Source organism: Chamaea fasciata, unplaced genomic scaffold (genome assembly GCF_029207755.1).
Source record: "Chamaea fasciata isolate MVZ Bird 193981 ecotype frontalis unplaced genomic scaffold, bChaFas1.0.hap1 SCAF_1, whole genome shotgun sequence".
NCBI lineage: Eukaryota > Metazoa > Chordata > Aves > Passeriformes > Sylviidae > Chamaea > Chamaea fasciata.
The window spans coordinates 109066153-109079174 of NW_027094086.1; the positions used below are offsets into that span (position 1 = coordinate 109066153).

The following is a 13022-nucleotide window of genomic DNA, read 5'->3' on the forward strand; positions in this document are numbered from 1 at the left end:
CCCCTTGAAAGGCAGACAGGGTGGCCTTTAAGTCCTCAGAGTTTCACCACACAAATCCACCCTGCAATATTTACCTTGCACCAAGAAGATCTGCAACCAGACTATGCAGAGTTGTTTACTGGTTGATACAGTTAGGGCTTGCCAAACTACAGGGCTATGCACTCCTGTGCCCACTCAAGGCGTCTTCAAAAGCCAAGTGGTTCTCAGTCGTGTGGGAAAAGTCCAGCTACTGTCACCCCTCAGAAGGAGCTGATCCTTGGTGCAAACTGAGTTGTCATTCAGCAGATCTTTTTTTTTCCCCTCTCATACTTTAAAAACATTTCTCGTGTCTTTCCTTTTGAATCCTTGGGCCACCAGTTATTTCCACTTTATGAGTCTTCCTTCTGCCTGCAATTTTATCTTCCTTGTCTTGCATATCTCCTTTCTCTACACTTACACACAGATCTTGTTTACAACTGAACAATTTTCTTTGGAGTCCACATGAAAGTCAGGGAGCTGAGCCATACCAGGGCTACGCACAATCAGAACAACTGAGGGCATAAGTATATTTTACACCAGCACCACCGCAGCATTAGCATTCTGCTCCCACTTTCTGTGCTGCCACAGCATGCAGTGTAGTCAATAATGCCAGCAGCAGGTTTAACAGCTATAACAGAGCTTGTAACTCCCCAGGACAGAGGTAAAGCTTAGGCACTGCACTGTTTTTGAAAACAGGCAGGGAGTTTGCTTATGGCATGCTTTTCTGAAGATTACTGTCATATAAAGACAAATGGCTTAATAAAAAATACAGTCCTGAATGTGCTACTGAAATTACAGGCATTAAGTGGGGGGTTTTTTGTTCTTTTTAATTGCAGGAGTTTGTGAGGCTCACTGTGTCTGATATCCTGGTGACCTACATAACCATATTGGTGGGAGATTTCATCCGAGCTTGCTTCGTCAGATTTGTGAATTACTGTTGGTGCTGGGACCTAGAGGCTGGATTTGTAAGTGTCTCATAGCCGAGTCAGTATCTCATAGCCAAGAAGATAAAAGTAATTTTGGACCACTTGGTCAAACATTACAAATGAATTTGTTTTGAATGCTTCCTACTGGGCGTCTGGTCTTGCTGGATAATGGGTATCCATAGTCTGCATCATTTTTCTGGGTCAATCAGCTCCATCCCAGTAAGAACTCTACAAAAACACAGTTGTCCTCTCCATCTCAGAACTTTAAAACATTAAGCTGACTTAAAAAAGAAATAATCCGGTGTTCACTCAGTTGCTATAACCCTAAAAACTTGGGCCCTTCTATATCCCTTCTCAAAACTTTCCTGTTTGTTGCCCACCCTGCAGGTGGCCTAGGGAGATCCTCCCAGCAGCCAAGCAGCATGAAAATACTTCCATTGCTTGTGCAAAGATGGTTTGCTGACAGCCATCTAACCCAACCCAGTCAGAGACACCAGCACAATTTTATATGTGTCTTTCTAATGTAGATAATGAATAAGCTTCTTGTTTAACCCAGCCTTCTCACATAGGAATACTCAAGGCAGAGGACAGCAGATACTGAAAGCTACCTTTATTTTCATGTGAAAAAGAAGGCAATATTAACCTCTAACTAAAGATTAAAAGTGTAAAAGGACCAGAATCAAAAGAACAAAGTAAACAGTGTTTACACCCATGCCTTCCCAAAGCTGTGAGCAGTCAGATAAGCAGTCACTGACTAGGCTCCCCTTGAGTTTTCATCATAAAGCACAAACATCTTAAACTTCAATTTTATGAATTGCTGACAGCATTAAGCAAATGGCTTGAAAAACAGACATACCACATAGGATATTCCAAATATATAAGAGCATCACTTACCATTTCTTAGAATTCTGTTTTCTGCATTGCAGTTAAAAAAAAAAAAAAGGTTTTTCAAGAAAACATAACATGAAAATCTTTACGCAAAGTTTCTCTGCCAAAAAATTACCTGAGTTTTGTGCACATAGAAGTCAATATTTATAGAAGAAATAGCTTCATCATAGGCAAGTCTAACAAAATTATCTTTTAGAAATCAACAAATACTTCCAGTAGATCGGATCAGCCTGAGACCATTCTGGACCTGAGACCATTAGCACCCACATCAGACAGCTAAAATACTTCTTTATGTGGAGCAATATATCAGTTAGCCCAGAGTAAAATGTCACCTAATACCCATCAGGTCATATATTCACTCGTATTTCTCTCCCTTTGCCCTGTGTTTCTGTTCTTCAGCAGCTTGGATCCAGGGACACGGACATAATCCTGCATAGCAGTTGCCTTCCAGCTCATAATTATCACTGCTTCAAGATTCAATATTTTACCAGGGTGGAACTCTAAGTCCATATCCAGGCACCAGCTGGAGTTTAAAAGGAAGTCCCATGCCATGCTCACAGCTGGTGTCATATTAGCAGGGAGAAACAAACACAGAGCAGGTCTAAGCACCTCTATATATCTTTCCAGTTTTCAGGAAGCCAAGAGAGAAGCAGCAGCCCACAGCACAGTAGTTCCAGTTCTGCTTTCCCCACACTGCTGCTGGCCATTCAAGCAATGTGCAGGCAGCAGGAGCCCTTCCAGGAATCCCTGCTTGCCAGCTTTAAATAAGCATCATGCACCCAGCAGAAACAATAGCAGGCCCCTCTAGCAACAACACACTTTTCATTCTTTCCCCATACAGCCGTCCTATGCAGAGTTCGACATCAGTGGCAATGTTTTGGGTTTGGTTTTCAACCAGGGAATGATTTGGTAAGATATTTCCTTTTTTTAATTTTTCACATTATTTAGAAAACCTGTTAGTGGAGTTAGAAAGCTTCCAAGCCAACTAGATTTGGGTTCTGTTTTTTCTGACTGATTGGTTTTCTGTGCTTAACTATAAAAGTGGGTCTCCTCTCTGCTGATTACATTCACCTAACATTTTCCAAGCCATCTCCGAGAAATCTTTGTCCCAAACTGAAAAATTTTCTTTGCAACCCCTGAGAAGTCTGAGGCCTTGCTGCTCCTCAGTGAGGGGGACCATAGCATAACCTATGGGTGCAGGTGGCTTCATCTGTGGGAGCAGAGAGGTAGGACCTATCAGCTTGCTCAGACTTTATTTGTGAACAAACTTGTCACCACACAAACAGCTCCTTTTCTGTTCTTGGAAAGAGCAAACCTTCCAGTCTGTCAAAAAACAGTGCCTGTCCTTCTCTTTTCCCTTTCAGGATGGGATCCTTTTACGCACCAGGGCTCGTGGGTATAAACGTGCTGCGCTTATTAACCTCCATGTATTTTCAGTGCTGGGCTGTTATGAGCAGCAATGTCCCTCATGCAAGAGTCTTCAAAGCATCCAAGTCTAACAATTTTTACATGGGATTGCTGCTGCTGATCCTCTTCCTCAGCCTCCTGCCTGTGGCTTACACCATCATGTCCCTGCCTCCCTCCTTTGACTGTGGACCTTTCAGGTACTACCAAAAAGGATATTTTTGTTCTCTGGTACATGACAACAAAATTTTCATTTTGTTTCGAGAACAAAATTTTCATATTTTTATGAAGTTGGAAAGACAGGACTCCAGCAGAGATGGTGAACTGTTTAAATACTTAGCAATGTGACGTAAAGGGTCATGTCCAGCTGCGGGGTGTAAACAGTCAGCTGGGAGCATTGAACATGCTCCTGTCTGCTGCTCTCCTCTGCTACGTGATTCCCAGTGGTTTCCCAACACACACTGATGAAAGCAACAGAGAAAAGCAGGAATGGGACAGCAAGGTGCAGCCCCCGGTAAAAAAAAAAAAAAAAAAAAAAAAAAAAATCAACAACAAAAAACCCAACTGGAGGATCTTAAAGGCTCTTTGGAGCACTGAGGAAACAAAATGAGTTCAAAGGGTGTATTTCACATGTTGACTTTAGTTGGCAAATAGCAGAAAATGGGTAGGGGTGAGCTTGTAAAATTGCTGCTTCTTTTGCACTCTGTGTGTGTGTGTTTGGATTCTTTTTAAATGTTGTCGGGCTTTGTTTTTCTTTTAATTAGGACAGGATCAGCACTGCACAAAGCATTGAGTGGACTGGATTAGCATGACAATAAAGTCTAATTTGATTGAATAACGCCATTTCCTGGGCCTGCTGAATCTGACTCAGCAAGGAGCCAGCTTGGAACAAATTGTTCTTGTAGATGCACTGTTTTAGGTTATCTGCTTGCTGACGGAGAATGACATCAGAAAGCTAAAAGACTCGGGGGAAAGGCAGGAGACCAAAATACCCTCAGTTCTATAACAAGGACAGGTGTCAACGAGTAATGTCAGATGATCTGACAAGTAACTTGTTGCACACACACTATCATTTGGGGATGACTAATCTGCAATGTGAAAGAGGTATTTCAATTCCCAATCAACCCTTCAAAAGCCACTCAGCCTGATTCAGACCCTTGGCAGCTCAACTGAAAGCTCAGCTCTCCTGAGCTCCTGGCAGTTGATGAGGTTGGGATACTGTTTATCCAAGTTTTCTTTATTGACTGTCATCATCAAGACAGAGAGTCCAATACCCTCTTGACGGAAATCCTGCAAGCTCCCAGGAGGCACCAAGCCTAAAAGGGAGGAATAGCATTGATAGGGTTGAATTCCCAGACCCAGAGATTCTGGGGAGAGAAGAAGGTCAGTTACATAATCCAGGCCTTTACAGATTTGTTCTTCTTTCATACAGAATACTCTCATCTGCTTTATCAATCCCGTTTGAAATTACTCTTTCACTGAGTCTCCTATTAAGCAATAATCACAGCTTGCTATTTTTGTCATTACTTAGCAGCTCTTCAAGTTGGCTCATTATTTCAGAAAGCTGGAATTTGCATATGGAAAGTCATCTCTACCATGAAAAGGCCATACTTAACAAGATATTCATCAGAAATATGTGGTTACTGCAGTCTGTAGGGTTTTATCTATTTCAGGGGGGTAAATAGTCAGGACTGATAAAGGAGTCAAGCATGGAAATAAATGTATTGACTCCAGGAGCCAGCTGGCCTGGCAAAGACTATTTGTATAATCAGTGAGGGGAGAGAGGGAGGGAATGACTGAACCAATAGATAATTTAAAATAAAGGCATTTTAAACTCCTTGGTGGCCGACAGCAAGCTGATGTTCATTGAAAGAGAGCTGAAACATGCTGTTTAGCACCATGAGACTACAAGGCATTTTGTCCCTCCAGAACATATCTACATGCCTTAACTGGCCATTTGTCTTTCCAGTGGAAAGAAGAGGATGTATGATGTCATTCAAGAGACCATCGAGCTCGATTTTCCACTTTTTGTTGCCAAGATCTTCAGCTATGTGGCAAATCCAGGACTGATCATACCTGCAATTCTACTCATGGTGTAAGTTTTCCTTGCAATATTAAATGCCTGGCTTGGGGAAGAATGTTGGAAAAAAAAAATTTCTGGGATATTAGTCAGGTCTAAATACAGCTTCTGCTGAGATAACAGCATGGATTAGAGCAGACACATGCTCCCTACCCCCCTTACCTTTGCCTAACCCAATTCCCCAAAATTTAATTACCTGACCCAATTAAAGATGACTTTGTGGATGAAATACATTGCTGACAGAGGCCTTGTAGATATCAAAGCTGTCACAGCTTCCATATGAAAAATTTTCTGTAGCCAGCAGGAAATAAATGGACAGTCTCAGCCTGGTGCCTTTTGGAGAAGCAATTTCTGTCACAGCTGGTGGTATTTAGAGCACAGCCAAGACAGGGCATTCAAAAATTACATGTTCCAAAAATATGAAGAGTTGTGAGCTTTGTTTGGGTTTGGGGGGTTTTACTTTTTCATTTTCCAAATAATACATCTGGTATTTGTTTTAGTGCCATTTGATCATTTCAGCTTCGAAATCAGACTTAAATCCCCAGCACCTTCAGCAGTACTAGGATTAGTTCTCCTTTTTTTTTTTTTTTTTTTTCAGATATTTTTGGCACTGTTCTTGAGGTTTGCCAAAGCTATCAAAATGAGTAGGAGGGCTCTGGCCAAATTCTGTAGGCAATTCTGAGCACTTCAGGCTAATCAATGGGAGATGGGGAGAGAGCTGAGGAGTCTGTGACATACAGAGCTTCTTGTTCTGACTCTTTCTGGGGTATCCACACACACTGGAGATGAGCCTCTGGGCTGATCCAGTACAGCTGCCCTTGGGCACTGCGATGCTTCATCCTGCATAGCTATGCTAAAGGTAATGCCATTAAATCATATCAAATACAAGTTCCATACGGTTTCTTACACAAATAACCTGAGAAAAATCCCAATTAAACTGAAAATTACGTGTCACCCATCTACTACCTGCCTCAAACTACTTGCTCATTTTAACCTAAAAAGGATGATCAGGTACTGTAACTTGTGCAGGCAGATCCTACACCTGTACAAGTCAGATCATGTCTATGCAGGAGACAAGAAGCCTCATACCACATCCCTAGCATGGCCAAGCATATTATAGAATTATAACTCTGTTCCTGTGGGCTTCACTGGCAGATGACATTGCAAACACAAAATGAAGACTGCAGAACACCCCAAGTGGGCCACCTTTACAAAAGGGCTGCAGGCCAGACTTCTGAGGCTTTGATGCAACCCTCAAATGGCTGATGGGAGAGAGTAATATCTTTGTCACTGGACAAAACCCATTTTCAATCTCCTGCCCTTTCCTCCACTGATAGCCATGAAATTCATGACAGCATAAATTCAGTTTATTTGTTGAAGAGACACCTTGTATAACACCTTTCCAGTGTTGGCTATTCCCACAACACAGACTTACCATCAGTCCATCTCTCCTCGAGACACAGTTTTGTCTCTGCCCTGATTACCCTCTGAGAACTGAGATACCTTATGTCCATATTACTTAAAACATCCTCAGTTTCCACCCAGATACACTGCCTGTATGGCCTGTATGCATTACATACTTGTGATTTCCAGCTGTTCAGCTCCCAAGAGAGTCACAGCCCTAAAGAAGTGGCTTCCTCCATGGTGCCTGGACCAGCCAGACCTACAGCCCCTTGGCAGTAGCTCTCACAAGTCCTGAGAACATTGGATGTCTTGCAGAGGTACTGCTTGTTATCTACATACTCATCTTGCTGTGATAATCTCAGACAAAATCACAGTGACCAAACAAGGCTGTTTCTTAGGGCTTTGGCCCTTTTCTCTTCTCCTTTTCAGTCAAGTGCCCAGTTTCCTGCCTTGTCTCTGAAAATCTTCAATTTCTGCTGTGGTGCTGACAGGCAGACAGGGTTAAGATGAACCTAATCCTTATGATGAACCCCATCCAGTTTTCCAAGAGATTGAAACCAGGGAAATGGAAAAGCTTCATTTAGTCCTGATGAGCAGAGTGCCAGAAGCTCTCGTAGCAGCAGGCAAGTCAACCTACAATCCAGTCTAACTAAAAATAGCCTCTACAAAGAGCAACAGGTGGATTGTAAATGGATGGTCTGTTGATTTTGATTGTGGCCTCTCAAAAAAGGTGTTTTCCACTTCTATGGACTGAATTAAGTAATTTTCTCTAGCCATGACAACCTCTTCTCTTTTATCCAGGTGCAATCCAAAATGCATCTTCTATTTATTTCGGTTCTTAGTTCCTGGTTCCAAACAATGATGGGGTCCAGTGAGTGACATGGGTGTCAAGCTTACTATCCTGCTTTTAACTGCCCAAGAACAAGGTCAATAGGAAATACAAAGGAAGAAGAATGAAAGATACTGTGCCCACAGGCACGTAACCTGATCCCGCTCTGGTTGAGAGTAGTATTTCAAGCTGTGGCCTGCTGAGCTTCCTGGCAGAAGATAGAAGCATTTTACTGTTTCAAGAAGGGGGAAAATTATAATTCCTGTCCAGGCTAGAAAAGGACAGTGAGCCACACTGTCCCCAGAACTGGGGAAGAAAGTTATCAGCGAAGAGTGGTGCCTGGGTGTCATGGTTTAAACCCACATGGAAATTAGGCACTACCCAGCTACTTGCTCAACCACTTTTCTCTCTCCCCAGTCCTGGTGGAATGCGGAGAAGAAACAAAGAAAAACTTATAGATTGAGATAAGAACAGTTTAGTAATCAAAATTAAAGTAAAATATAGTAATAATGGTAAATGATAATAATAATAAAAAGGAAAAAACAAGTGACACACAATACAGTTGCTCACCACCCACTGACCAATGCCAGATCCCCCTTCCCAAAACCAGATTGGCCCCTGTTAAAGGTAACTCCCCTGTTTATGCACCAGGCATGAGGTTCTATGGTATGGAATTTCTCCTTGGTCAGTTCAGGTCACCTGTCCCACCTATGCTCCCTCCCAGTTTCTTTTGTGTACCTCCTCACTGGCAGAGCTTGAGACAAAAACAAAGGCCCTTGCTCAACTTAGGATAAACAAGAATTAGCAAAACCAAAACATCAGTGTGTTACCAACACCACTCTTATTCACAGCCCTGATTACAAAGTAGTAGTTTCTAGACAATGAGCTTGATAACATGCAAGAAATAAAACTATCACACCTTTACAAAAGAACAAAAAGGAAAAACAATTTCCAAGAGGATTTGCAGGACAGAGAGCCCAGATCACCAAGACTGAGTTTTGGGTTAATGTTAGGCAAAAGGAAGCAAATGTGTTTCCTCTAGACAGACCCCTGTAAAAAGCCTCAAGAAAGGCAATCCTGAGCACTGCTTCCTGATCTTCCACCTGGAAACCCACATGGCAGTACATGGTGCCTTGCAGGGCTTAGGGTCAGGCACTCAGTTGATTAAATCCTTGAGTCTGATTTGAGGCTGCTGAGCACACGAATGTTGTGAACTGTCAGGGAACCATTTTTCTTTCCCTATCTTTTTTTTTTTCTTTTTATAAGAGAATTTTCTATTTTATTTTTTAAAAAACCAAACAAATATAGCAGTGAACCGAACAGCTGGTACTTTTTCTGAGAAGGGCTTGGAGTCACTGAGCGGATGATGGTTACAATTTAGAAAAATAAAGGCACTCCACAAAAGTAGGAGACATTTTTTTACTACCAAAATACTACTGGCTGGTGAGAGTCAGAGGTGGCGAGACAAACCCAGATTCTCAGGCATATTTTAGAGCACAGCCTCCCTGTGTGCCAGAGGCTGGCAGCCAGCATGCCCTCTCCCATCCCTGCTTGCCTTTCAGTTCCCTTCAGCTTGGCTCAGTTTTCGCCTGGTTTTGGCGTGCCCTTTTTGGAGAAGACAGGATCAAAACAAAAGCCTGTGGCTCTGCTCCAACCTGGCTTCTGCTTGCCCTCAGTTCCTGTCTCTGTTCACTCAGGCCCCATCCAGGGATACAGGATGCAGCTGGTCCTGGAAAAGGGAGGATTGTTCCTTGAGCATTGCTTTTCAGGAGAGGTGTCAAGGCCCTATTCTACCACTATTTCCCCGGTTTCCCAGTTTTTCCTTAGGTCCCTGTGTTACCTGGTGGCAGTTCCATCTCAAGGCTGGTGCCTGGTTTCCCCAAGGTTGGTACAAAGGAAGCGGAGGGAGCCCAAGGCCAGCCAAGGTGGAGGCACAAGGGCAGGCTGGTCATTTTTCTTCTCTTGGAGCAGAGCTGAGCTTTGGATGGGCTCAGCCTGTCTGGGCTAACCATGCCACAGGCAGCCCAAATTCTTCCTAAACCCTGAGCTTCTCAAAGTAGTTTGGAGGCAGCTGGTGGGAAAATTAGCTTTTAGAAGGTAGGAAAAAATTACATGTTCCCTGCTTGTGAAACTTTCTCTTTCCCCTGATCCTTTCACTTCACCAACATGTTTTCTTTTCTAGCCTCACCATCTATTACCTGAATGCTGTGTCTAAAGCGTATCAGCGTGCCAATGCAGAGCTGAAGAAGAAAATGCAAATGGTAGGTACTGATCTGGAAAAACCACCTTTGAAATACCATGCACTTCAATTTTAGTGTGTAGCATATGTTTTTAAATCACTCTTTACTTTGGTGACACAAGAAGATGACGTATTTTATGCTTGTTCAGTCCCCTCCGATGGCATTTAACATCTAGATGTGTGGAGTGGTCACATCCCATAATAGCCTGCTATTTCATACATCAAAACCACAGTTGGCTTTCCTATAAACTGTGCTTTTCATCTACAAAAGTAAGTTACCTCAAAGTTCAGACAATGCTTTGGTGTCTAAGATTTCCCAGGAACAATGATAAACCCATGAAAGCCACAGCCATTTTACTGACACAGGACGGGATCCAAGCCAAGGAAGCAGTGCCACATCAAGCAAAACATCACATAAAGCAGAGACAGGTGCAACTTTAAAAGCGAGGATGTGAGCACTGAGAAATGGGACTCCATAAATTACATTCAAATGCTCAAATTCAGAATTAATCACTCAGCTTAAAGGAAGTGTCTTGGTGCAAAGGGCACCCTCAAGGACTGCAGGAGTAGAACATGCGCTACAGCATGCTCAGATTTTGAGGAACTGTATTCGTGCTGCACAACCTGGCTGGGTTCAGGGCTAAAGGGATCACAAAGCAGGACTCGGCACTATCCAGAAGTACAGATTCCCTCTACCATCCAGAAGAAAACCTTTCTCAGTCCTAAATGTATGCAGGTAAAGACAAAGACAGCCCTACATCTGTGTGCTGCTGTATCCTCTGGCATCTATCCCTGACACCCTCTCTCACAAGAGACTCGCATTTAAAACTAACCAATACACCAAAGATCGGTAGCTGCAGCAACACACGAACAGTCTGATAGACCTAAACCACGTTATCAGCAAGTGCTTTTCCCTAACAGAAGCAGAGCCACTGTTTTCCAGTCCTGCCTGGGATGTACTTTCTTTCCTGGAAACACTTGATCATCAGACCAGGATTCAGCACCTTGAACTTGGCAAAGAGATTTATTCATAACAACAAACACTTAGCCAGGCAAACACAACACCAGGACACCATTTCCCAGATTACATCTGCAGTTCTTAACTAAACCAAATGGTTTTTATTGATGCAGCAACGTGAAGAGGAGAAAAACAAGAGAAACAACAAAGCCAGTACCAACCCGATGCTGCAAGATCTGGAGGATTTACTTACACCAAGTACGAAGACTGAAACTCCCCCCAAACAAGCAGAAGGTAAAAATTACACAATCTCCCCATAACCCTTCTGAAAAGGCTCATTTAGCCACCAAAGTGACTGGTAAGATTGAGAAACTGGAGGGACACACCTTAGCAAGGGATTGCATGAGTATAATTAGCAGAGATTTTGTCCTGTCGTGGAAGTCCACCTGCCAATGGACACCCAGGAAGGGCACATTTTTAGAATGGATTATATCTCACATAGGCTTGTCACAGTGGGAATTGTAGTCCAAAATTATGATTCACATCTCAACTATTAACCATGCCATTCATGAAACCAGCAATTTATTCTCGGAACTATGTTTAAGCTCAGTGTTGTTTCAGGGCTGATGAGTTGAGTCAGACTTTTCCTGAGTTGAGCTTTTCATTGGAAAATTCATCATGAATGAGACAGAAACTTTTCACAGGATAAGGTTAAGTCTTAGGGTAAATAAAAGCATGCTCTAAACTCTGCTGTGGGGGTCCATGGCTGGGCAGAAAGAATCAGAAGGATGCATTAGCACCAGGATCAGGCTATTTTCAAAGAAAATGGATCCTCCTGGCTCGATCTCAACCAGCCACTTCTTGACTGCCAGAGCCTCCGGCTCTCATTTGTGAAAATCACTTGAAAGATTTTGATCTTATCCTGGTGCAGGTGAGAAAAGCAGACTAGTGCCACCACAACCCCCCTGAATTCAATGGGCTGAGACAAACTGGAAGGTTCAGAGCAACCCGGTACAGATCCCCACCAAAGCAGACTCTGGGCATTCATTAAAATGGAAATAGAGCTGGCAGTATTTTGAGTGCACTGAAAATACAAACTAAAATCAGGAATTACCCACAACCACCCCATGCCTAGAAGTGTACCAGCATGGCTGGTAGGATTATCATGTCTCACGAATGCATCAGTAAAAATCTGAAAGGAGGGGTTGGGCAGCAGAGACAGGTATTGGATGTTGAGGGAGGGGAAACATTCTTATTGCTGGTTTCTTCACTCAGATGTTCAGACACAATTCCCCAGACACTCTGGTTATTGCACAGAGAAGAAACAGCAGCCACTGGGGAGAGGACAAAAGGCAGTGTTTGCTCCCAAGAAAATAACATCCATACTCTTTTCTCTAGACAAGAAGATAGAGTCTCCGAATGGAACCAGCCCTGTCAGGAAACCAGGCAGAGGGGAAGTCCTGGCTGGCAGCCCCATAGCCGGCGGTAGAGGAGCAGCATTCACCCCACCATCACAAGTGTTTGTGACACAGCCACGGACACTGGGCATTCGGGCTCCCTACCCTGGCCAACCCAGGCCATGGGGGCACCCCCTGGGACCACTCCCTGGGAAAGGGAGAGGGCAGCCATGCTACCCACGGGCTGCTCGATAACCTCAGCAAAGTTTCTCCTGTCCAACATTAAAATAGAGGTGCTGCATGAACTGCTGTAGCTTTGGTAGGAAATGATTGCTGCATGCTGGTCATCCACTCGTGGTGCTCTCTATCTATCCAACTCTCTAATACAGATTTGTTTAGACACTTAGTAGTATTTCTGAACTGTAACCCCCAGAGACTGTGCTGATTTTGATCCCAAGGGAAATGGGAGGCAGTCAGAACAAAAATCAGCTGTGACACTGCTGAACTGCTTCACACAGAACACAGACCCGTGGCCACTAACAGCAGTGAACTTTCTCCGTGGACCAAGTGCTTGCCAGTACTTTTAAGGGCTTCTTTAATTAATAAAAGTTGTGTGACTTTACCTGTCCTTTAAACAGAGGTTTGTTGTGGGTTTTTTCTGTTGTTCATCTGCCTGAAGAATTTAGTATTCTTATAAAAAATTGAGTGTCCCTGCTCAGCCACAAGGCAGCTGCTACTAGAAGTAGAGGATTCCTCCCAGAGGGGGTTTTGTCAGTGGCATTTTGTCCCTTGTGATAGCTTTCCTACTTTCCTACAGTCTACCTCCTACAAATTTTCATCTTTTTGTTTCAATCTCACCACCACTTTCTCTAGGTTCCC

At 43.3% G+C, this 13022-nt stretch overlaps 1 protein-coding gene across 1 annotated transcript in view; it reads left to right on the top strand.

The window, feature by feature from the left end:
* Positions 1 to 12430, top strand: part of TMC2 (transmembrane channel like 2) — a 30673-nt gene extending 18243 nt beyond the window's left edge. Inside the window, exons 14-20 of the mRNA XM_066193065.1 lie at positions 855 to 983; positions 2674 to 2741; positions 3197 to 3436; positions 5206 to 5331; positions 9732 to 9810; positions 10920 to 11040; positions 12145 to 12430. Of these exons, the coding sequence (XP_066049162.1) occupies positions 855 to 983; positions 2674 to 2741; positions 3197 to 3436; positions 5206 to 5331; positions 9732 to 9810; positions 10920 to 11040; positions 12145 to 12398 (1017 nt within the window). The 3' untranslated portion in view covers positions 12399 to 12430. The remainder of the gene's footprint in view (positions 1 to 854; positions 984 to 2673; positions 2742 to 3196; positions 3437 to 5205; positions 5332 to 9731; positions 9811 to 10919; positions 11041 to 12144) is intronic.
* The last annotated feature ends 592 nt before the right edge of the window (positions 12431 to 13022 follow it).